This window comes from Littorina saxatilis, linkage group LG11 (genome assembly GCF_037325665.1).
Source record: "Littorina saxatilis isolate snail1 linkage group LG11, US_GU_Lsax_2.0, whole genome shotgun sequence".
In the NCBI taxonomy this organism is placed as follows: domain Eukaryota; kingdom Metazoa; phylum Mollusca; class Gastropoda; order Littorinimorpha; family Littorinidae; genus Littorina; species Littorina saxatilis.
The window spans coordinates 44808880-44835401 of record NC_090255.1 but is presented as its reverse complement, the minus strand read 5'-3'; the positions used below and the strand labels follow the sequence as shown (position 1 = coordinate 44835401).

Sequence of the window (26522 nt, the reverse complement as noted above, 5' to 3'; positions counted from 1 at the left end):
TACCATTTTACCCTATATTGTTTCTCAACGCAAATGTACAAAACCAGTGTATCTTTAGGTCAGAAGACTCAAAGGAAACATGCAAGTCCCCAGGGTCTGTTTCAGCTTTTGCAGCAGTGTCATGGCCAGCTAGTCGTCAGACAGAGAGAGAGAGAGAGAGAGAGAGAGAGAGAGAGACATTGAGAGAGGGACAGAGACAGAGACGGACAGAGAGAGAGGGACAGAGACAGAGAGAGACGGACAGAGAGAGACATTGAGAGGGACAGAGACAGAGACGGACAGAGAGAGAGGGACAGAGACAGAGAGAGACGGACAGAGAGAGACAGACATACAGACAGAGACCTTCTGAGCTGCTGTCACACATGGATCCATTTGAATCTAACATTTTTAAATAACTGGGGTAAAAAAACAAAAAAACACACACCCCAACAAACAGCCCCCCAAAAATGTGAACCAGCCTGACAGAAGGGACAGTGTGTGTAAGAGCAGGGCAGGGGCAGGGCAGGGCAGGGCAGGCAATCACAGTCATAGAGTCACACACATCTTGCACAGTTTGTATTTTAATATAATGAGCACACACAACAGTACAACCAGACATGGGATTAAAACAGTTTCATTGTGTGCACACACAACAGTACAACCAGACATGGGATTAAAACAGTTTCATTGTGTGCACACACAACAGTACAACCAGACATGGGATTAAAACAGTTTCATTGTGTGCACAAAGTAACAGTGTCCAACAGCATGAAACACACAGGTGTGTCTCACAGAGGTGTGTCTCACAGAGGTGTGTCTCACAGAGGTGTGTCTCACAGAGGTGTGTCTCACAGAGGTGTGTCTCACAGAGGTGTGTCTCACAGAGGTGTGTCTCACAGAGGTGTGTCTCACACAGGTGTGTCTCACACAGGTGTGTCTCACACAGGTGTGTCTCACACAGGTGTGTCTCACAGAGGTGTGTCTCACACAGGTGTGTCTCACACAGGTGTGTCTCACAGGTGTGTCTCACAGGGGTGTGTCTCACAGAGGTGTGTCTCACAGCATGGTCAATGTAATTCTTTGGAGGAAGGCTGACATGGGACAGGAGTGTCTCACAGAGGAGTGTCTCACAGAGGAGTGTCTCACAGAGGAGTGTCTCACAGAGGAGTGTCTCACAGAGGTGTGTCTCACACAGGTGTGTCTCACACAGGTGTGTCTCACAGGTGTGTCTCACAGAGATGTGTCTCACACAGGTGTGTCTCACAGAGGTGTGTCTCACAGAGGTGTGTCTCACAGAGGTGTGTCTCACAGAGGAGTGTCTCACAGAGGTGTGTCTCACAGAGGAGTGTCTCACAGAGGAGTGTCTCACAGAGGAGTGTCTCACGGAGGTGTCTCACAGGGGTGTGTCTCACAGAGGTGTGTCTCACAGCATGGTCAATGTAATTCTTTGGAGGAAGGCTGACATGGGACAGGAGTGTCTCACAGAGGAGTGTCTCACAGTCTCACAGAGGAGTGTCTCACAGAGGTGTGTCTCACAGAGGTGTGTCTCACAGAGGAGTGTCTCACAGAAGTGTGTCTCACAGAGGAGTGTCTCACAGAGGAGTGTCTCACAGTCTCACAGAGGAGTGTCTCACAGAGGTGTGTCTCACAGCATGGTCAATGTAACGCTTTGGAGGAAGGCTGACATGGAACAGGAGTGTCTCACAGAGGAGTGTCTCACAGAGGTGTGTCTCACAAAGGTGTGTCTCACAGAGGAGTGTCTCACAGAGGAGTGTCTCACAGCATGGTCAATGTAACGCTTTGGAGGAAGGCTGACATGGGACACCCAGACCCACTGTGACACAGACCCAGACGCAAGTAAACACACACTCACAGCACTCATGCACACTCAGTCACACACACAAACATATGCACACACACTCACGCATCGGTGTACTCATGCGCACACACATTGACACACATACAAAAATATCATAACATGACTTCATAAAAAAAGACATCTGAAATCACTGGTAAAAATTGCGAATCGCTCTTTTTCATTTCTGTAAAGACATAATTATCGTGCATTGCAGCTTCAGTCAAGCAGATTAAAAACAAGTCGCGTAAGGCGAAAATACAACATTTAGTCAAGTAGCTGTCGAACTCACAGAATGAAATTGAATGCAATGCCATTTTTTAGCAAGACAGTATACTCGTAGCATCGTCAGTCCACCGCTCATATCATGGCAAAGGCAGTGAAATTGACAAGAAGAGCGGGGTAGTAGTTGCGCTAAGAAGGATAGCACGCTTTTCTGTACCTCTCTTTGTTTTAACTTTCTGAGCGTGTTTTTAATCCAAACATATCATATCTATATGTTTTTGGAATCAGGAACCGACAAGGAATAAGATGAAAGTGTTTTTAAATTGATTTCGACAATTTAATTTTGATAATAATTTTTATATATTTAATTTTCAGAGCTTGTTTTTAATCCAAATATAACATATTTATATGTTTTTGGAATCAGAAAATGACGGAGAATAAGATGAACGTAAATTTGGATCGTTTTATAAATTTTTATTTTTTTTTACAATTTTCAGATTTTTAATGACCAAAGTCATTGATTAATTTTTAAGCCACCAAGCTGAAATTCAATACCGAAGTCCGGGCTTCGTCGAAGATTACTTGACCAAAATTTCAACCAATTTGGTTGAAAAATGAGGGCGTGACAGTGCCGCCTCAACTTTCACGAAAAGCCGGATATGACGTCATCAAAGACATTTATCAAAAAAATGAAAAAAAACGTTCGGGGATTTCATACCCAGGAACTCTCATGTTAAATTTCATAAAGATCGGTCCAGTAGTTTAGTCTGAATCGCTCTACACACACACACAGACACACACACACACACACACACACACACACACGCACATACACCACGACCCTCGTCTCGATTCCCCCCTCTACGTTAAAACATTTAGTCAAAACTTGACTAAATGTAACAAATGACATTATTATCAAGTTTCTTGGTATGAGTGTGCCCAAATGCATACATCAAAATAGGTTGCTGACAGTACATGTAGTTTTGTGAAAAGCTGCGAATTTCAGATTAAAAACAAATGACATTATTATCAAGTCTCTTGGTATGATGTGAGCTCAGATATCAATGATGACGAAGACGTCATGTTTCTTCTCTTCCTCGTGGACTTGCATGTTGGAGTATGTGATGGCCTTCACCTCTGTCCCCTAAAAACACAACACATTTGTTTTGTACATTTTTTTAATTATACGTTATTAGGTGAACAATGACTGTCGAGATCTGTGTAAAATGTCATATTGTGGTCAAAAATACAAATAAGATTTATGTATCGATCGATTCTGGTTAGAATTCCTTTTAGTTTTTACGATTGAACACACACAAACATGCACTATTTTGTAGTCTCGGCTGGCCGCTTAACTATGAAGTTGTGTCGGCCTCTGACGTCACATGGCTCAAAGAAGGGTAACCCAATGTTCAATCCATACATTTTTTAATAGAAAATTACATTTTACGAACAGTACAAAACAGCGCAATTTTTATTATTTTATATTTGTTGTTGAAATTACAGTGTTAATCTGCGGAAGTAATTAATTCTTTCCAATTTTACAAACTTATCTTTGGGGAACCGATTTTATACCACCTAGTGTAAGGGAAGAAACTGTGCTTGGTCTTGACAATTGTAATTCCATGATTACTTCCCTTTAATCATTTCTGAACAGGGACTGGGATTTTGGTGAACTATTTTTCTGTGTTTCCATGTATCAAAAGTTAATATAGTGATGTTTAAGTGGTAACACATCTTAAATTGAGGCTTTGGATGTTGTCAACAGAAAAATCTTATTTCTGTCTAGATTGCAGAAAAACACTGGAATCAGTGTTCTTGTATTCTCAGGAATATTTTGTCTTTTCGTAAATTTAGAAAGGAATTAGTGATAAAAGGATATTTGAAGTATTTGAGTGTTATTTGTTCATTGATATTTAAAGATAGAGCAGCTTTCATTTTAGGTAGTTGAAGTTAAAATAATTATTTGAGCACTCTTTGGTTCAATGAGCATTTGTCCTGATTCTGCCTCTTGAAGAACCGGACTTTTTTAATTTCATCAGTGGTGCCAGTCTTTCTGGCTCGTGATTTTAAAATGTTTCCTTCCTAAATCAGGGGTAACTTTTACCTCTATTGATTTAAACATTTGGATTTCTAATTGGTTTGTTAATCTGGGTTAACTCTGGTTGTGTGTGGTTATTAAATAAAGAATTGTCATTGTCATTGTTTTGACCTTGTTTTAAAGATAAACGATTCAGCATTGTTGTCAGTAAATTGAAGGCCTTTTCTTTTTGAAATGTAAGTAAATAAAATCAGGAACACCAAACTCCTCTTGTGCTGTAGTGTGGGGATGGTGATAATAGCTAAAAGGTAAAGTTACCTCACCCATGTTATGTTATACCGTACTTTCCGGGTGACAAGGCGCTTTGTTATACAAGACGCACCCCCTTCTTTTTAAAAAAAATTGTAATCTAGTCACCCATTGGACGCAGGGGGCCAATAGGGCGCACCAAAATGACCCAGTTTTTGCCATGAGAGGTGGTTCCCCTGTCATATCTGAGAGAGGAAACACTTCCTGCACCGGTGTCAGTGACCGGTCAGTGACCGACTTTAACTGAGTGAAAATATGTGTGCTCTGTGTGTGCGGCCAGATCAAAGGCATTGTGATAGCTGGGTGGCCTTGTTTATAGACACGACCTTCTTCCCAGGGGTCAATGACCCAGTTTTTGCCATGAGAGGTGGTTCCCCTGTCATATCTGAGAGAGGAAACACTTCCTGCACTGGGGTCAGTGACCGAGTTTAACAGAGTGGAAATCTGTGTGTGCGGCCAGATCAAAGGCAGGGCAGTACCTAGTAGCTGAAACATGCATTATCACAAGTTGTTTGACTGGTACTCAAGCGGTGTCTTTGATTTTTTTCGTATTTCATACACGGATTAGGCGCTTCATTATACAAGACGCAGGGGTCGAACTCGAGGAACAAAGTCGCGCCTTATGACCCGGAAAGTACGGTATGTTATATCAAGTCTTATATCGCGCGCGTATCTCCAGACTCGGACTCAAGGCGCAGGGATCTATTTATGCCATGTGAGATGGAATTTTTTACACAATACATCACGCATTCACATCGACCAGCAGCCATTTCGGCGCATATCCTACTTTTCACGGCCTATTATTCCAAGTCACACGGGTATTTTGGTGGACACTTTTTTTTATCTATGCCTATACAATTTTGCCACGAAAGACCCTTTTGTCAATCGTGGGATCTTTAACGTGCACACCCCAATGTAGTGTACACGAAGGGACCTCGGTTTTTCGTCTCATCCGAAAGCACTTGAACCCACCACCTACCGTACTTTCCGGGTTACAAGGCGCTACAGCGCATAAGGCGCACCCCCCTCTTTTTAAACAAAATTGTAATCCAGTCACCCATTGGGCGCAGGGGGCCGATAGGGCGCACCAAAATTAAAAAAGTATACCGGTAACAAACGGTCGAAGAATGAAAATAAGCCGCACATCAAAGGAAGAATACAGAGTGGAAATATGTGTGCTCTGTGTGTGCCGCGAGATCAAAGGCAGGTCCATTGTGATAGCTGGGTTGCCTTGTTTAGACACTGACCTTCTTCCCAGGGGTCAATGACCCAGTTTTTGCTATGAGAGGTGGTTCCCCTGTCATAGATCTGAGAGAGGAAACACTTCCTGCACCGGGGTCAGTGACCGAGTTTAACCTATGGGGCAGTCTCTTTGATGTCTTGAGAGGAAACTTGGCCAGGGTAGTACCTAGTAGCTGAAACATGCATTATCACAAGTTGTTTGACTGGTACTCAGGCGGTCTCTTTGATTTTTCGTATTTCATACACTTCGTTATACAAGACGCAGGGGTCAAACTCGAGGAAAAAAGTCCGCCTTATGACCCGGAAAGTACGGTAGGTTAGGAAAGGGGGGGAGAAAATTGCTAACGCCCTGACCCAGAGTCGAACTCGCAACCTCTCGCTTCCGAGCGCAAGTGCGTTACCACTCGGCCACCCATACCCTGGGACAAATTTGCTCAAACATTCAGTACAAGTCTTAGCAGGTTTACAACCGTTTTACAGATGTCCTAATGTTTGTATAGCTGCCAACATTATCCACGTGGACCTTAGCATACGAGACACAAACCTATTTGTCATAAACATCAGCAAAGGTAGCAGCACCTTGTGTGTGTGTTTGTGTGTGTGTGTGTGTGTGCATGTGAATGTGTGTGTATGAGCGAGTGCATGGATCTATGCGAGCTTTGAGCATGCGCAAAGACAATTTGAGTTACCTGGGGGTGCTTTGAAATGTCAAATTCTTCTCCATATCTGAAAGAGACAGAATATACACTGTTACGCAAATAAAAGCACAGAAGACTGTTACAGTAAAATATCAACATGCATGTTTCACAAACAGAAAAGAACTACTTGATCACACTTTTCTCTTTAAATGTATTACAGGTATATTTTCCAGAAAAAAAGGACATTTCAAATGACTTGGGGAACAGTGTTTTTTTTATTGTGCACAAAAATCAGACACACACACAGACAAGCACAACGTCCTTGCAAGTGTATGAAAAGTTTCCCCCAAAAGTTTGTTTTTCTTTCACTAAAATTTGTACTAGACAATTGTAGCTATTTTAATAACCTGAGTTTTAACAACCTCTTGCTTTCAAAGATTCTATTGTTCACAACAACAACGTGACCAGTAGATTCTATTGTTCACAACAACAAAGTGACCAGTAGATTCTATTGTTCACAACAACAAAGTGACCAGTAGATTAGCCTGGACCTCAACTCAACTCAACTCAACTCAAATTTTATTGGCTTCAATTTTCACATAGAAGAATTTGTCTTGCGCTTGGGATTAAGACATAGGCAGAAAGTAAGAGTATAACATATAAAAACAGCATTCATATCACATTTCATGTATCACACACAGTAATCACTAGCATAAAGGCAACACTGGGGACATGATGCAGCTTGTGTACACTTGTGCTACATACCCTTCAGCCTTGATGCGGAAGTTCTCTTGATCAAACTCCAGTATCTTCACCACCTGCACACAACAGCAAGCACGATCACCACTGGTTGATCTGGTTATCAAGTCATTTCACACAACAGCAAGCACGATCACCACTGGTTGATCTGGTTATCAAGTCATTTCACACAACAGCAAGCACCATCACCACTGGTTGATCTGGTTATCAAGTCATTTCACACAACAGCAAGCACGATCACCACTGGTTGATCTGGTTATCAAGTCATTTCACACAACAGCAAGCACGATCATCACTGGTTGATCTGGTTATCAAGTCATTTCACACAACAGCAAGCACGATCATCACTGGTTGATCTGGTTATCAAGTCATTTCACACAACAGCAAGCACGATCATCACTAGTTGATCTGGTTATCAAGTCATATCACACAACAGCAAGCACGATCACCACTGGTTGATCTGGTTATCAAGTCATTTCACACAACAGCAAGCACGATCATCACTGGTTGATCTGGTTATCAAGTCATTTCACACAACAGCAAGCACGATCATCACTAGTTGATCTGGTTATCAAGTCATGTCACACAAAAGAGAGAGAGAGAGAGAGAGAGAGAGAGAGAGAGAGAGAGAGAGAGAGAATGGCAATCACAATTCTTTATTTTATGAGGGCAGTGATTTGCTTTGTTTTTACATCTGGCCCTCGCCCTGAAGAGGAACTAATCTACAAAGACACGTGTCAGGAAGGTTGACATGTAGACATACAGATGGTGGGACAGAGAAGAAACAGACAGACAGGCGAACAGACAGAGAACAAATAGAAAACAGACAGACAAACGGATAGACAAACATGCAAACAGATAAACAAACAGACAGACAGGCGAACAGACAGATAAACAGATAGACAACAGACAGACACACTAAAAAGCAGAAGGGCACATGGTAAAAGAGGGAAACAAGACTATATACCCTGCAGACGAGGAAGGAAAACAAGACCATACCCAGCAGATGGGGAAGTGATACAGAAGAGTTAGATAAGATAAAAGACGAGGAAGGAAAACAAGACCATACCCAGCAGATGGGGAAGTGATACAGAAGAGTTAGATAAGATAAAAGACGAGGAAGGAAAACAAGACCATACCCAGCAGATGGGGCAGTGATACAGAAGAGTTAGATAAGATAAAAGACGAGGAAGGAAAACAAGACCATACCCAGCAGATGGGGCAGTGATACAGAAGAGTTAGATAAGATAAAAGACGAGGAAGGAAAACAAGACCATACCCAGCAGATGGGGAAGTGATACAGAAGAGTTAGATAAGATAAAAGACGAGGAAGGAAAACAAGACCATACCCAGCAGATGGGGAAGTGATACAGAAGAGTTAGATAAGAAGACAAAAGACGAGGAAGGAAAACAAGACTATACCCTGCAGATGGGGAAGTGATACAGAAGAGTTAGATAAGATAAAAGACGAGGAAGGAAAACAAGACCATACCCAGCAGATGGGGAAGTGATACAGAAGAGTTAGATAAGAAGACAAAAGACGAGGAAGGAAAACAAGACTATACCCTGCAGATGAGGAACGGCTCGGCACAAAACAGGAAGAGGAACTCGTCCAGGAAGTGATACAGAAGTGACAGCATGTCCTCCCCTAGAAAAGGAAATAAAAGAAAAAAGAATGGAATCAAGAAAAAGTAAATACAACCAGATGCCTCAAAATTACTTCAAGACTAAGAAAACCACAACTCTATGACAAAGAACACAACCTTTGCTGTTGTGTTGTCAATCATTGTGAATGACAGTTGTGTTGTCAATCACTGTGAATGACAGTTGTGTTGTCAATCATTGTGAATGACAGTAGTGTTATCAATCACTGTGAATGACAGTTGTGTTATCAATCATTGTGAATGACAGTTGTGTTATCAATCCTTGTGAATGACAGTTGTGTTGTCAATCACTGTGAATGACAGTTGTGTTGTCAATCATTGTGAATGACAGTAGTGTTATCAATCACTGTGAATGACAGTTGTGTTATCAATCATTGTGAATGACAGTTGTGTTATCAATCCTTGTGAATGACAGTAGTGTTATGAATCACTGTGAATGACAGTTGTGTTATCAATCATTGTGAATGACAGTAGTGTTATCTATCACTGTGAATGACAGTTGTGTTATCAATCATTGTGAATGACAGTTGTGTTATCAATCCTTGTGAATGACAGTTGTGTTATCAATCATTGTGAATGACGGTAGTGTTGTCAATCATTGTGAATGACAGTTGTGTTATCAATCATTGTGAATGACAGTTGTGTTGTCAATCATTGTGAATGACAGTTGTGTTGTCAATCATTGTGAATGACAGTTGTGTTATCAATCATTGTGAATGACAGTTGTGTTATCAATCATTGTGAATGGCAGTTGTGTTGTCAATCATTGTGAATGACAGTTGTGTTATCAATCATTGTGAATGGCAGTTGTGTTATCAATCATTGTGAATGACAGTTGTGTTATCAATCACTGTGAATGACAGTTGTGTTATCAATCATTGTGAATGACAGTAGTGTTATGAATCACTGTGAATGACAGTTGTGTTATCAATCATTGTGAATGACAGTAGTGTTATCTATCACTGTGAATGACAGTTGTGTTATCAATCATTGTGAATGACAGTTGTGTTATCAATCCTTGTGAATGACAGTTGTGTTATCAATCCTTGTGAATGACAGTAGTGTTATGAATCACTGTGAATGACAGTTGTGTTATCAATCATTGTGAATGACAGTAGTGTTATCTATCACTGTGAATGACAGTTGTGTTATGAATCATTGTGAATGACAGTTGTGTTATCAATCACTGTGAATGACAGTTGTGTTATCAATCATTGTGAATGACAGTAGTGTTATCAATCACTGTGAATGACAGTTGTGTTATCAATCACTGTGAATGACGGTAGTGTTGTCAATCATTGTGAATGACAGTTGTGTTATCAATCATTGTGAATGACAGTTGTGTTGTCAATCATTGTGAATGACAGTTGTGTTATCAATCATTGTGAATGACAGTTGTGTTATCAATCATTGTGAATGACAGTAGTGTTATCTATCACTGTGAATGACAGTTGTGTTATCAATCATTGTGAATGACAGTTGTGTTATCAATCCTTGTGAATGACAGTAGTGTTATGAATCACTGTGAATGACAGTTGTGTTATCAATCACTGTGAATGACAGTTGTGTTATCAATCCTTGTGAATGACAGTAGTGTTATCAATCACTGTGAATGACAGTTGTGTTATCAATCACTGTGAATGACAGTTGTGTTATCAATCATTGTGAATGACAGTAGTGTTATCTATCACTGTGAATGACAGTTGTGTTATCAATCATTGTGAATGACAGTTGTGTTGTCAATCACTGTGAATGACAGTTGTGTTGTCAATCATTGTGAATGACAGTAGTGTTATCAATCACTGTGAATGACAGTTGTGTTATCAATCACTGTGAATGACAGTTGTGTTATCAATCATTGTGAATGACAGTAGTGTTATCAATCACTGTGAATGACAGTTGTGTTATCAATCACTGTGAATGACAGTTGTGTTATCAATCACTGTGAATGACAGTTGTGTTATCAATCACTGTGAATGACAGTTGTGTTATCAATCACTGTGAATGACAGTAGTGTTGTCAATCATTGTGAATGACAGTTGTGTTATCAATCATTGTGAATGACAGTTGTGTTGTCAATCATTGTGAATGACAGTTGTGTTATCAATCCTTGTGAATGACAGTAGTGTTTTGAATCACTGTGAATGACAGTTGTGTTATGAATCATTGTGAATGACAGTTGTGTTATCAATCACTGTGAATGACAGTTGTGTTATCAATCCTTGTGAATGACAGTAGTGTTATCAATCACTGTGAATGACAGTTGTGTTATCAATCACTGTGAATGACAGTTGTGTTATCAATCACTGTGAATGACAGTTGTGTTATCAATCACTGTGAATGACAGTTGTGTTATCAATCCTTGTGAATGACAGTTGTGTTATCAATCACTGTGAATGACAGTTGTGTTGTCAATCATTGTGAATGACAATAGTGTTATCAATCATTGTGAATGACAGTTGTGTTATCAATCATTGTGAATGACAGTTGTGTTGTCAATCATTGTGAATGACAGTAGTGTTATCAATCATTGTGAATGACAGTTGTGTTATCAATCATTGTGAATGACGGTTGTGTTGTCAATCATTGTGAATGACAGTTGTGTTGTCAATCATTGTGAATGACAGTAGTGTTATCAATCACTGTGAATGACAGTTGTGTTATCAATCATTGTGAATGACAGTTGTGTTATCAATCCTTGTGAATGACAGTAGTGTTATGAATCACTGTGAATGACAGTTGTGTTATCAATCACTGTGAATGACAGTTGTGTTATCAATCCTTGTGAATGACAGTAGTGTTTTGAATCACTGTGAATGACAGTTGTGTTATGAATCATTGTGAATGACAGTTGTGTTATCAATCACTGTGAATGACAGTTGTGTTATCAATCATTGTGAATGACAGTAGTGTTATCAATCACTGTGAATGACAGTTGTGTTATCAATCACTGTGAATGACTGATGGCAGGTTTCACAGTATTGATTTCAGCCATTTCCCATTTTCTCACACTTCCAGTCAAACATAAAACTGTGAAATACTGTGAACATGGATGTTATTGTAATTAATTAGGATCAGTACCACACAAAACAAAGAAAAAAATTATACGCAGAGTCTTTTTTTCCATAGAAAATCAAGCGAAACGAAAGTTGCCCCCAAAACGTGAAAATCTATCAAACAAACTTGATGCAAGCCTGACTCCAGAAAGAAGACTGAAAACCACTAATACTAAATGATTTACATAAAGTTTAAACATATAACAGATTTTCACAACAAAGTTCCTTGCCTGAGGCTGTCTATATGTTTGCATGCAGATGTCCTTGATCAGAACGCCATTTTCACCTAAACCGGCCGGCGAAATGTTTTTTTTCACATTTCAAGGTCTCCATACACTAACAAAAGTCACATGTTTTGAAAGTGTATTTATGTGTGTACAAGATAAAAACAGATAAGTACTTCTTTATCATTTTTTTAATGGCAGAAATAAACTTATACTATCGATACCCCCTAATTTAGAAAACGGCAAGAAGAGCCAAGATACCTGTTTCATTAACAAGGAACACTTTTTTGTTCATAAAAAGACACTCAGTCATTTTGATATAAAATAATAATCAATTGCATACATATATGAATACAGAATGTTAAACAAATCTACTTTTATTTTAAGTGGAAAAAACACACAACAAAAAACACGCACATAAGTGACGCACACAAACTGAAGGCTTACCACCAAAGACTGTGGGTACCCTAACTACTCTCCTCACATAGGGAGGGGGGAGATAGAAGGATCCCTAAACAAAGCCTGCCTCAACACGACTTTAGTAGGTAGCCGTGCCTGCTTGGTCATCCAATTATGCCGTCGAAAAACAGAAACAAAGAAGAACAAGTCGCGTAAGGCGAAAATACAAAATTTAGTCAAGCTGTCGAACTCACAGAATGAAACTGAACGCAATGCAATTTTTCAGCAAGACCGTATACTCGTAGCATCGTCAGTCCACCGCTCGTGGCAAAGGCAGTGGAATTGACAAGAAGAGCGGGGTAGTAGTTGCGCTGAGAAGGATAGCACGCTTTTCTGTACCTCTCTTCGTTTTAACTTTCTGAGCGTGTTTTTAATCCAAACATATCATATCTATATGTTTTTGGAATCAGGAACCGACAAGGAATAAGATGAAAGTGTTTTTAAATTGATTTCGAAAATTTAAAGGCACAGTAAGCCTCCCGTAAACCATCACAGAGCTCCCCGAGCGTCTACATACAGTACAAGCATACTTCCATTTGAACGCTCACCGAACGGGAACATCCTGGCTGCTTTCTGCCGAGCGTGAGAAATTTTCAAAGAATTTATTTTCGTGGACTTCTCCTTAACAACAATTGCGCCTCGTTTTGGTGCTGGCCGGGACGGCTGTTATGAATATGATACCGGAAATCACGCCCGGACAGTAAGCCTCCCGTAAACCATCACAGATACTGTCAGGCTTTTACACACAGTACAAACACCCTTCCATTTGAACGCTCACCAAACGGGAACATCCTTGGTATGGTGCCCTACGTAAAGAGCGAGCAATTTTTAAAGAATTAATTTTGCAGATTGTCTCGAACACTTTTTGGACCCATTCTGAACTCAGGTCAAAAATGAGTTACTTCCCTTCTATCGATGTAAACTGTCGATAGCCGTGGATCGATGATTATCAGAATGTTTTTGGACCGTGGTGCGTTTTTGCGCTAGACCTAACTTTTAAAATCTAAATAATAAATTGACAGCTTGTTACAAAATTCTTTAATCATAAAAGAATGTTTTTCATCAAGACAAGATCAGAAAAGCCCGGAAGCAGGGTCACGCAAGGGTCGTCGCAGACGACGGTTTACAGTGCATATCGCCGTTCCTCTCAACAGTCAAAAGCCATCGCTAGAGTTCTTGTGAACCACAGCCGTTTGTTTCGTGCATAAAAACGTGCTATTGTAGATAAGCTCACATCGAGTCACATTCAAATGACTAACTGACGACTACATTGTGAAAAAGGGAAACTGGATGACACGAGTTCACGATGGCTCAGGGGTAAGATAAACCACGCAAAAATAAATTCTTTGAAAATTGTTCGCTCTTCACGGAGGGCACCTAGGATGTTCTCAATCGGTGAGTGTTTAAATGAAAGGGTGTTTGTACTGTGTGTAAAAGCCTGACCGTATCTGTGATGGTTTACGGGAGGCTTACTGTGCCTTTAATTTTGATCATAATGTTTATATTTTTAATTTTTAGAGCTTGTTTTTAATCCAAATATAACATATTTATATGTTTTTGGAATCAGAAAATGATGAAGAATAAGATGAACGTAAATTTGGATCGTTTTATAAATTATTATTTTTTTTTACAATTTTCAGATTTTTAATGACCAAAGTCATTAATTAATTTTTAAGCCACCAAGCTGAAATGCAATACCGAAGTCCGGCCTTCGTCGATGATTGCTTGGCCAAAATTTCAATCAATTTGATTGAAAAATGAGGGTGTGACAGTGCCGCCTCAACTTTTACAAAAAGCCGGATATGACGTCATCAAAGGTATGTATCAAAAAAAAGAAACAAAACGTCCGGGGATATCATTCCCAGAAACACTCATGTAAAATTTCATAAAGATCGGTCTAGTAGTTTGGTCTGAATCGCTCTACACACACACGCACACACACACATACACCACACCCTTGTCTCGATTCCCCCCTCAACGTTAAAACTTTAGAAGACACTTGCAAGGCAAATTTTCGCGCCGCGGTGCCGATGACGCAAATAACTCTCGCGACAAAACGATTGGTCCGTAAAATCGCGTCATCAACCGGTTCATGAATGGCCCGTGTATGAATGGCATTCCTTCTGTTGTGATGACGTGCGCACCTCGTCATTGATGTGACTTGGAAAATCGGTCGGATTTAGGTACCCCCAAGATCTTATGTCGAAATTAGATACCTTTACCCTACCGATCCAGAACTGCAAAGGAAACGTTAATCAAACTTCTATAATCATTGAAAAAGCTAAAAATCTGATCGAGCATGAAGAGGTAGCGATCGTGTGGTAGCGATCGTTGGCTGACAGACGGCATATTACTCGACAAAAAGGCAACAAAAACAATAAAATCTCACCTGAAAAAATAATCACAAATCACGCCTTCGGCCTCAACTGTGAAAAGTGTGTAATATGTCACATACGGCATAGGATTGCCCGAAAATGACAACGAAAGTGAAAGTAGCGATCGTTGGAAACCCCTGACAGACGACGGTCGGACATTCCAAGAAATGGACACGGCGCGGAATTTCGCGAAATTTCGGTCATTGTAAATGCTTTCCTATGAAGTACAGACTATAAAGGTGTGTTTTCAATGTCAAAATAAAATCATGTTATCATTTCTTGTGGTAAAATAAGCTTACTTGGTTTATCTGTGAAGACTTAGTTTTTCGGACAGACAGCTTCCAGTTCTCGATTCGATTTTTTGTGTGCAAAATATGTAATGCAAAATTCATATTTGTGCTTTTGTTTTTGTTTGTATGGTTAGATATTGCAGCTCTGCTATCAAATATGACCATTCAGTGTGAATTGAGTGCCTTTTCGTTTCAATTTTCACATCAATGGTTGGCTTCTGTCATGCAGAAGGAAATGGCGTCTGTCAGGATTCACACGATCGCTACCAAACACATGTGCATAAAATGCCAACAAAACAACTCAAACGATTTTTTTTTTTAGAATTGTATTCAAAATGACACATTTGTGCATTGCATATGAAAAAAAACACTGAGAAAATTGGTTCAGCAAGTTAGAAATCAGAGCACATTGTGCAGTCAATAGAATGTCTCAATACCGTGAAACCTGCCTGTAGTGTTATCAATCATTGTGAATGACAGTTGTGTTATCAATCATTGTGAATGACAGTAGTGTTATCAATCATTGTGAATGACTGTAGTGTTATCAATCATTGTGAATGACAGTAGTGTTATCAATCACTGTGAATGACAGTAGTGTTATCAATCACTGTGAATGACAGTTGTGTTATCAATCACTGTGAATGACAGTTGTGTTATCAATCACTGTGAATGACAGTTGTGTTATCAATCACTGTGAATGACAGTTGTGTTATCAATCACTGTGAATGACAGTTGTGTTATCAATCACTGTGAATGACAGTTGTGTTATCAATCATTGTGAATGACTGTAGTGTTGTCAATCACTGTGAATGACAGTAGTGTTATCAATCACTGTGAATGACAGTTGTGTTATCAATCACTGTGAATGACAGTTGTGTTATCAATCACTGTGAATGACAGTTGTGTTATCAATCACTGTGAATGACAGTTGTGTTATCAATCACTGTGAATGACAGTTGTGTTATCAATCACTGTGAATGACAGTTGTGTTATCAATCACTGTGAATGACAGTTGTGTTATCAATCCTTGTGAATGACAGTAGTGTTATCAATCACTGTGAATGACAGTTGTGTTATCAATCATTGTGAATGACAGTTGTGTTATCAATCACTGTGAATGACAGTTGTGTTATCAATCATTGTGAATGACAGTTGTGTTATCAATCATTGTGAATGACAGTTGTGTTGTCAATCATTGTGAATGACAGTAGTGAAGATCTGTTCCGCTACACGTACTGTGCTCAAGTCTGTGCAAAACTTCAACGTTAGACAACATTGCAACATCTTTCAATACAAGGCAATAGCTTTGTCATGTGTACTTATTAATCTTCACTGGATCACGCTTTGAACTTCGTTAGTCCGGGTGATGTGGGTCGTGTACGACCCATACTTTCTAAAGAAGGATTCAACGTAAAAAGTATGGGTCGTACACGACTCACGCCATCCAACTAAAGATAAACTTTTTACCGCCTCTGTGTACAATCTCTATCAATGTGTTTGCTACCTTCAGCCTGTGTACACGTGTCATGTGACACCTTTACCTGTGTCGTGTGTTACACAGTGTGTATGATCTATATCAGTGTGTACGCTACCTTCAGCCCGTGTACACGTGTCACGTCACACCTTTACCTGTGTCGTGTGTTACACAGTGTGTATGATCTATATCAGTGTGTACGCTACCTTCAGCCTGTGTACACGTGTCATGTCACACCTTTACCTGTGTTGTGTGTTACACAGTGTGTATAATCTCTAACAGTGTGTACGCTACCTTCAGCCTCCACCCTGTGTACACGCATCATGTCACACCTTTACCTGTGTTGTGTGTTACACAGTGTGTATGATCTCTACCAGTGTGTACACTACCTTCAGCCTCCACCCTGTGTACACGCATCATGTCACACCTATACCTGTGTTGTGTGTTACACAGTGTGTATAATCTCAAACAGTGTGTACGCTACCTTCAGCCTCCACCCTGTGTACACGTGTCATGTCACACCTTTACCTGTGTTGTGTGTTACACAGTGTGTATGATCTCTAACAGTGTGTACGCTACCTTCAGCCTCCACCCTGTGTACACGCGTCATATCCACCCTGGTGATGTCTGTCGTCATGTAGTTGAACATCGCCATGGCAACCTGGCAACAAAACACAATGTGTCACTTTGCATATCAGTCAGGCTTTACACATGTAACCCAGTGCACAAAACACCACTATCACCTTTGGTGTAACCCAGTGCACAAAACACCACTATCACCTTTGGTGTAACCCAGTGCACAAAACACCACTATCACCTTTGGTGTAACCCAGTGCACAAAACACCACTATCACCTTTGGTGTAACCCAGTGCACAAAACACCACTATCACCTTTGGTGTAACCCAGTGCACAAAACACCACTATCACCTTTGGTGTAACCCAGTGCACAAAACACCACTATCACCTTTGGAGACAAAGCCAGAAAAACAGGATTGAGATCTTAGAGCTAACTTAATAGCCAGAAAAACAGGATTGAGATCTTAGAGCTAACTTAATAGCCAGAAAAACAGGATTGAGATCTTAGAGCTAACTTAATAGCCAGAAAAACAGGATTGAGATCTTAGAGCTAACTTAATAGCCAGAAAAACAGGATTGAGATCTTAGAGCTAACTTAATAGCCAGAAAAACAGGATTGAGATCTTAGAGCTAACTTAATAGCCAGAAAAACAGGATTGAGATCTTAGAGCTAACTTAATAGCCAGAAAAACAGGATTGAGATCTTAGAGCTAACTTAATAGCCAGAAAAACAGGATTGAGATCTTAGAGCTAACTTAACAGCCAGAAAAACAGGATTGAGATCTTAGAGCTAACTTAACAGCCAGAAAAACAGGATTGAGATCTTAGAGCTAACTTAATAGCCAGAAAAACAGGATTGAGATCTTAGAGCTAACTTAACAGCCAGAAAAACAGGATTGAGATCTTAGAGCTAACTTAACAGCCAGAAAAACAGGATTGAGATCTTAGAGCTAACTTAATAGCCAGAAAAACAGGATTGAGATCTTAGAGCTAACTTAATAGCCAGAAAAACAGGATTGAGATCTTGGAGCTAACTTAATAGCCAGAAAAACAGGATTGAGATCTTAGAGCTAACTTAATAGCCAGAAAAACAGGATTGAGACCTTAGAGCTAACTTAATAGCCAGAAAAACAGGATTGAGATCTTAGAGCTAACTTAATAGCCAGAAAAACAGGATTGAGATCTTAGAGCTAACTTAATAGCCAGAAAAACAGGATTGAGATCTTAGAGCTAACTTAATAGCCAGAAAAACAGGATTGAGATCTTAGAGCTAACTTAATAGCCAGAAAAACAGGATTGAGATCTTAGAGCTAACTTAACAGCCAGAAAAACAGGATTGAGATCTTAGAGCTAACTTAACAGCCAGAAAAACAGGATTGAGATCTTAGAGCTAACTTAATAGCCAGAAAAACAGGATTGAGATCTTAGAGCTAACTTAATAGCCAGAAAAACAGGATTGAGATCTTAGAGCTAACTTAATAGCCAGAAAAACAGGATTGAGATCTTAGAGCTAACTTAATAGCCAGAAAAACAGGATTGAGATCTTAGAGCTAACTTAATAGCCAGAAAAACAGGATTGAGATCTTAGAGCTAACTTAATAGCCCTATAAAAATGTTTAGAGTACACAAAGGTTCCAAAGATCAAGCAGCCAGACCCCATCACAAACAGAACTCTACAATTGACAGGTGTCTCTACAATTGACAGGTGTCTCTACAATTGACAGGTGTCTCTACAATTGACAGGTGTCTCTACAAGGTGTCTCTACAATTGACAGGTGTCTCTACAATGGACAGGTGTCTAACCAGCGACTGACGTACAACAAACGTCCAGCTAATATAAATGGTCCACACTCCAGCCGTCAAGGCCGGAAGACAACTCTTAAGAGATACTGTCAAGGGAGACTACTGTGCCACCTGTCATACAGTTCACCGCCCCTCCTTTACCTGACTGTGAACAGAAATAGAACATAATTCCAGAGAAAATGTTTGAAAGGTTATGCATTTGTCATCTTAATGAAGAGATGCAAAATAAAAAATGCACACAAAAATACCGACTAGCACTTTACCTGTGAATAAATAACCTGAAAATTCAGTTTCAGGAATAAACCAACACCTTCAAACAATTACGTACAATACAGTTACATGTACTTCTCAACTTCTGCCTTTCTTCTCAACTAGAAGCTCTTACCGGGTTACCACCATCCAACCAATTATCTGCCCCACAACTCTCTCTCTCACACAGACACTGACACACACCTACCTGTTCAAAGGATTCCTTCAAGTCATCTCCCCCTGTTGTCCAAGTTAAGGATTCTTAATACTGTTGGTTCGCTAGTCTAGCCATAGTTTAAAACACAACACAAAATTGTTAAGATTGAAAACAAAAATAAAACTTATCTTTACAGAGAAACATAGCACATGCATGACAAATCAATCCTCTGTAGTTTAGGAAAAGGTCAGCAAAAGTGAAACATTATTCAGCAAGATGGTAGACGCTTATCAAACTGAGACTATTGCAGTCAGTTTCTGGAAAAGAAAGATGGGAATTGAAATAAACAAGGACATTTGGCAGATAGCAAGCAACGCATCAAAAGAAGTAAGATTGAGACTGCTACACTGGAAAATAACTCATAACATTTATCCAACGAACATTATATTGTATAAAATGGGCATTGCAGAGAGTATTAGTTGTACACATTGTACAGAAGAGACAGATTATATCGAACATTTCTTTTATTATTGTAGAAAAATAAGCAAAGTGTGGAATCTTGTTGAAGAAGCCTTCTTCACCGCTTGTTCAAAGAGAATTCATGTTGATGTGCGGGATGCCCTATTTGGCCTAGTTAAAAGGAATTCTATTTCATCCGCTGAAGCAAACTATGTCAATTTGCTGATCTTGATTGCAAAAATGTGCATAGGTATTTATAGATACGGTACCCCTTTAGAGATCGGATGTATTTTTGAAAAAAGTTAAGTTTTAAGAAAATTAATTGACTTGTGACTCGCATATATATGTTGCTATCTGTGAAATTGAAATAAAGAAACGTTAGGTAACAAAAGGAGAAATGATGACGGAAGAAAATATAGGACAAAATGTATAAAAAATAGTCAGTGGAGAGAGAGAAGATTAGAACGAGAGAGAGAGAGAGAGAGAGAGAGAGAGATTGGCAGACTATGGGAAAGAGAGAGAGAGAGAGAGAGAGAGAGAGAGAGAGAGAGAGAGAGAGAGAGAGAGAGAGAGAGAGGAAGCAAAAAAGAAGAACAAAGAAGAAGACAGAAGAATCCGAAGAGCAAAATTCAGGAAAAAAAACAGACAAGTCGAAGAGAAAGAAAGTGGATGCAGAGAAAGACAGACTAGGGAGTGAGTGAGAGAGAGAGAGTGAGAGAGAGAGAGAGATGCTGTGTGGACAAGTGTGAGAAAGAGAGAGAGAGAGAGAGAGAGAGAGAGAGAGAGAGAGAGAGAGAGAGAGAGAGAGAGAGAGAGGGTAAATGTAAAAAAATAAAAAAATAAAATAAAAACAATTATTCAGCAAGAGAGATTATCATCTCTAGAAAAGACTTTTTGTTTTAGACTTTGTTATCTCCCTTAATAATATCTCTCCACCCTCTCTCTTATTTGTCTCCCTTATCAATCCCCCTTTTTACATGCAGTCAAGCTTTGACTAAATGTTTTAACATAGACTGGGAATCGAGACGAGGGTTGTGGTGTGTGTGTGTGTGTGTGTGTGTGTGTGTGTGTAGAGCGATTCCGAGAAAACTACTGGACTCGTTCAAGAAACTTGACATGAGAGTTCCTAGGTATGATATCCACAGATGGTTTTTTTCATTTTTTCGATAAATGTCTTTGATGACGTCATATCCGCCTTTTTGTGAAAGTTGAGGCCGCACTGTCAAGCCCTTATTTTTCGATCAAATTGATTGAAATTTTGGTCAAACAATCTTCGACGAAGTCCGGACTATTGAATTTCAGCCCGGCAGCTTGAAAATAAGTTAATTAGTTTGCTCATTAAAGTTGTCATTAAAATCGAATTTTCACAAACAGATTTAGAAATGATTGCATCGTATTCCTCATCTTCTCATGAATTCAAAATATATAGATATGTCATACTCTAAAACTGTGCTCAGAATTACAGAAAATAGGTTCAATAAGTACAGTACTACGCTCGCACGACTTGTTTTTTGGTGTTTTTTTTCTCCCTCCCTCCCTCTCTCTCACACATTTCTAAATAAATGATCATCAGCTGAGATTGTTTATAGCCTGCTCTAGGTTGTGCCTGAACTGTTATATTGTGTCCCCTGTGCGCATCAGAAAGGATACAAGAATGAAGCCTGCAACAAAACAAAAATAGTTTACATTTCATACATCCACTTCAGGTCATGTTTACATTTCATACATCCACTTCAGGTCATGTTTACATTTCATACATCCGCTTCAGGTCATGTTTACATGCATCACCTAATACAGATTTAAATATTGAATCGGTAATAATAATAATAATAATAATAACATTTATATAGCGCTAAATCAAAAACTTTCGTTAAAAAGGCTTGCTCTAAGCGCTTGACAAAAATAGTTTACATTTCATACATCCGCTTCAGGTCATGTTTACATTTCATACATCCACTTCAGGTCATGTTTACATTTCATACATCCACTTCACAAACTTTAAATCTAAACAAGTCGCGTAAGGCGAAAATACAATATTTAGTCAAGTAGCTGTCGAACTCACAGAATGAAACGCAATGCCATTTTACTCGTAGCATCGTCAGGCCACCGCTCATGGCAAAGGCAGTGAAATTGACAAGAAGAGCGGGGTAGTAGTTGCGCTAAGAAGGATAGCACGCTTTTCTGTACCTCTCTTTGTTTTAACTTTCTGAGCGTGTTTTTAATCCAAACATATCATATCTATATGTTTTTGGAATCAGGAACCGACAAGGAATAAGATGAAAGTGTTTTTAAATTGATTTGGACAATTTAATTTTGATAATAATTTTTATATATTTAATTTTCAGAGCTTGTTTTTAATCCGAATATAACATATTTATATGTTTTTGGAATCAGCAAATGATGGAGAATAAGATAAACGTAAATTTGGATCGTTTTATAAATTTTTATTTTTTTTTACAATTTTCAGATTTTTAATGACCAAAGTCATTAATTAATTTTTAAGCCACCAAGCTGAAATGCAATACCGAACCCCGGGCTTCGTCGAAGATTACTTGACCAAAATTTCAACCAATTTGGTTGAAAAATGAGAGCGTGACAGTGCCGCCTCAACTTTCACGAAAAGCCGGATATGACGTCATCAAAGACATTTATCAAAAAAATGAAAAAAACGTATGGGGATATCAATCCCAGGAACTCTCATGTCAAATTTCATAAAGATCGGTCCAGTAGTTTGGTCTGAATCGCTCTACACGCACGCACGCACGCACGCACACACACACACACACACACATACACACACACATACACCACGACCCTCGTTTCGATTCCCCCTCGATGTTAAAATATTTAGTCAAAACTTGACTAAATATAAAAAACAAACCATTCTCAATGTTATTGAATTTAATTGGTGCCTTTCAAAAGTGCAAGAAAATCTAAAAACTCTAAGCAGTAGACAATTTTGGGAACTAACTCTGTCAGGTTTATATGGGCTGTACAAGAGTGACCTATTCTTGGGCTGTAGAAGAGTGACCTTTTCTTGGGCTGTACAAGAGTGACCTTTTCTTGAGGAGTTGCAGACAAACAAAGGATTAACCAATCATTGGCGAGGGGGGTGTCACAAACACACAGAGACGCGCACCTGTTTCTGGCACACCCATGTATAGTTTCTGGCACTTTCTAAATCATTAATCTTATTTACAATCTTAAACATTTGAATTAAGTCACCTAGAGCAAAGCCTTGTAAATGCAAAGGTTGGTATAATGGTAAGTTCAAAATATAGGGTCTCTCTATATTTGACAGGTCTTTCCAACCATTTAACAAATGTGTTGCTCTCCCCTGTCCCCTCTTCAGGGTCAAGGGTCACCGTTTTGTGTCAAACACGGGGACTGCCTGGCGCATCAGAGCAACTTACTGTACGTCAGCTGTGTGGTCCAGATCTGCAACAGAAAAGAAACAATAACACTGTCACTTTCTTATTTAATGATTATAAACAACATTCATGATTAATGACTAACGTCAAGGCTAGGTATGTTTTCCTCGTGAAAGTGAATCCGGCTTTGGATCATATGTATACCGCCACACTCGTCATCTTTTACAGTGTGCATATTGATCCAACACACAAGGGTTAGGCGCACAAGATGCCTTGTGGCATCCTTCAGGGGGAGGTGGTAGCCGACACCCGTCGGATAGGCGTGTGCAAAAGCCTGCGTTTCACAGTTGTGGACTGCGGCCGTCACTACACACACACACACACACACAAACACACACAAACAAACACACACACCACACACACATTCGTTCAACAAAATTTGACAACTGAAATCAACAATGTGCGCAGTACTCCAGTGGCAGTAGTGTTGCCATGTGGTAAAATCAGTCGGTGCTCATGTTCAAAGCAGTTAAAACTTTCTTGACAACAGTAAAGACCCGTATCTCACCAGCTGTATCTACGTCTAAAACAGTACCAGAAAATGTGATATGTCGTCCGCATACTGACACACATCCTTGACAAAACTTACATTCGTATTTGACTTCGGGGATCTGTGGTATTTCTCCCTCCTGAAGCGGACGGCCTTCTTCGTCTGCTACTTCGTCCGCCATCTTGAAAGTGAGTGATAGTGACCTCCCTTGCAAAGCGGGTGACAAGTGACATTTGCTACCCAGTGCAAAAAGTAACCAGAGAAATTTATTTATTTATTTCGTCATTCCTTTCGATTCTGATGGCACCACCTTGACAGGCTGAGATCGAACGAACAACAGTACCAGACACATTTCTTATTAATTCAAAAATTGTTTGTTTGTTTGAGTGTTTGTCCACTTCTATAAACTTGAGACCACTGTGCCGATGGACGGCACTCAGTTGTGAATATTTAGTCATGAATTGTAAAATACCTATGGCGAAAAGTTGGTGTAGTCAACACCATAAAGGTCAGCGTTCACAGATATGTTACGAATGGAATCACTGAGCATCCTTCAAGTACAGTGCGAGTCACGCGGCGAGCTGGCGTGGACTGAATAGTTTATTCACGCGGCGAGGTGGAGTGGACTGAATAGTTTATTCACGCGGCGAGGTGGCGTGGACTGAATAGTTTATTCACGCGGCGAGGTGGCGTGGACTGAATAGTTTATTCACGCGGCGAGGTGGCGTGGACTGAATAGTTTATTCACGCGGCGAGGTGGCGTGGACTGAATAGTTTATTCACGCGGCGAGGTGGCGTGGACTGAATAGTTTATTCACTGGCGCGGCGAGCTGGCGTGGACTGAATAGTTTATGCGCGATAGAGGCTGGCGTGGAATAGTTTATGCAAGTGTAACTTGTGTTTTGTGTTGCTCTGCATGCAAATATATGACGATGTTTTGCGAAAGCGCATGCACTGGTGCATTCGCAACACTGAGACGCACACCCTCTCAGTCTCTCGCTCTCTCTCTCTCTCAGTCTCTCTCTCAGTCTCTCTCTCCGTCTCTCTCAGTCTCTCTCTCTCTCTCTATTTCTCTCATTCTCTCTCTCTACTTCTCTCTCAGCCTCTCTCTCTCTATCTAAGTCTCTCTCTCACACACACACCGACACACACACACACACACACACCGTAACACACACACCGACGGCACACACACACACACACACACACACACACACACACACACACACACACACACACACACACACACACACTGCCATGTGCACACACCATAATATTATAAGAGGGAGACAGAAACTGATCATAACATAACATTTTCGGATTTTTGGTTGAACAAATATATTCAGTTTCCATCAACAAGTGACCAACAGGCATCAGTACAATGATACCCACTGATGAATACATGACACACAATTTAAAGTTTATTTGTTAGCAAAACAAGTTTCTATAAGTCTCAATTTTATTCGTAAGTGGACATTATAAGATGTTTGATGGGTTGTTGACAGACCTGCTTTTTTGTCGGTCCGATCAAGGGGGGCAAAAGTCGATATGCCCCCCCGAGGACCGACAAAAAAGCTGGTCTGTCAACAAACCACCAAACATCGTTTTTGTCATCATTTTGGTAGTGAGAAAATAAGTGCACAATCAACCCAGGGAGCCATGCTTTGAAACACGGGTTCCGTTCTGATAACCACACGAGTCCCGGTTTGATAACCACTGGCAATCAAAGCTGGCGTGTGAAAGCAACTTTCTGTGTTTTTGAGTTCATTAAATGTTGGGATGAATATGTCAGGTTTGAGGATGCACAGTTCTGTAGGTTCATCTCGGTATTCCATCCCCTCGGCTTTCTGTTGTAAATATTAAGCTGAGTGATCGAATGTGGAAGTTACGTTTGCAAAGGTCACAGAAGATTTGCGTCGTGCAGCGAAGGAAAGAATCGCGATCTTGTTTCCGACTCAGTACCTCTCTGTTTTTCATTAGACCTGTCATTCTGCTTGCTCGGCTTTGTTAGATGTTTGCATATCTTGTTACTATTTTCTTTGCTTTTATTATTGTTTCTTATTTGTGCTTCGTTTATCGATTCAACGTCTTGTGCACGGGTCAAAATCAGTGTGTGTCAGGGGTCGTTTTACTTGAACTTGACGTTCGTGTTTCTCCGAACGTCTGTGTATCGAAACACAGATACTTGCACTCCATGACTCTATAAGAAGACAAAACATATCGGTGGATTTCATTTATTTGTGATGAATGTAACTATGACCTTTCATGAAGTAGTTTTGATTTTTGTTTACTTTTGCCAGTTTGCCAGTTCGTTTTTGGAACTTTGTCAAGTCAAGTCAAGTCAAGTTTTATTCCGATAAAACCCCGTGAGGGTACATGGAAAATTAAAAAACACAATAAAAACACATTTCATTCAACACCAAATAAAAGGAACTAAAACAAAAAGAAATCAGGCTATGTACAGAAAAGGGAGTTGAGGGGTGAGGGAGAGCAAAAACAATACAAGAAACAATTCAACAATAATAATAATAAATAATGATAATAATAATAATAATAATAATAATAATAATAATAATAATAATAATAATAATAATTGTCAGTAAGTACTGGTGTCACATGACTGATGTGAACCAGTTGATTGGCTAATGGCGATGCGCTAAAACTGTTAGCGCACTCTTGGAGTGCGCTAACTTTTCCACAGAGCGTATTCTTGCGCCCTTTGCCTAAGCAAGACTGTGCTCTCATCCTCAGAATTAATTAATGACA

General features: G+C 39.8%; 1 protein-coding gene across 2 annotated transcripts; it reads right to left on the bottom strand.

Annotated features, from left to right (window-relative positions):
- Nucleotides 1-1992: 1992 nt before the first annotated feature.
- On the bottom strand, nt 1993-23991 carry LOC138980571 (protein archease-like). 2 transcript variants are annotated; one of them, XM_070353462.1, is made up of 10 exons: nt 23856-23991; nt 23249-23273; nt 21486-21496; nt 19428-19459; nt 17170-17251; nt 8614-8696; nt 7055-7107; nt 6341-6377; nt 3077-3203; nt 1993-2076 (listed from the first exon to the last, which is right to left on the bottom strand). In XM_070353462.1, exons 1-9 carry the CDS (start codon nt 23935-23937, stop codon nt 3114-3116), a joined length of 495 nt encoding a protein of 164 aa, XP_070209563.1. In that variant the 5' UTR covers nt 23938-23991; the 3' UTR covers nt 1993-2076; nt 3077-3113. The 2 variants fall into 2 exon arrangements, with proteins under 2 accessions (XP_070209563.1, XP_070209562.1); XM_070353461.1 differs by having other exon boundaries at nt 1993-3203; nt 23856-23990.
- Between the last annotated feature and the right edge of the window lie 2531 nt (nt 23992-26522).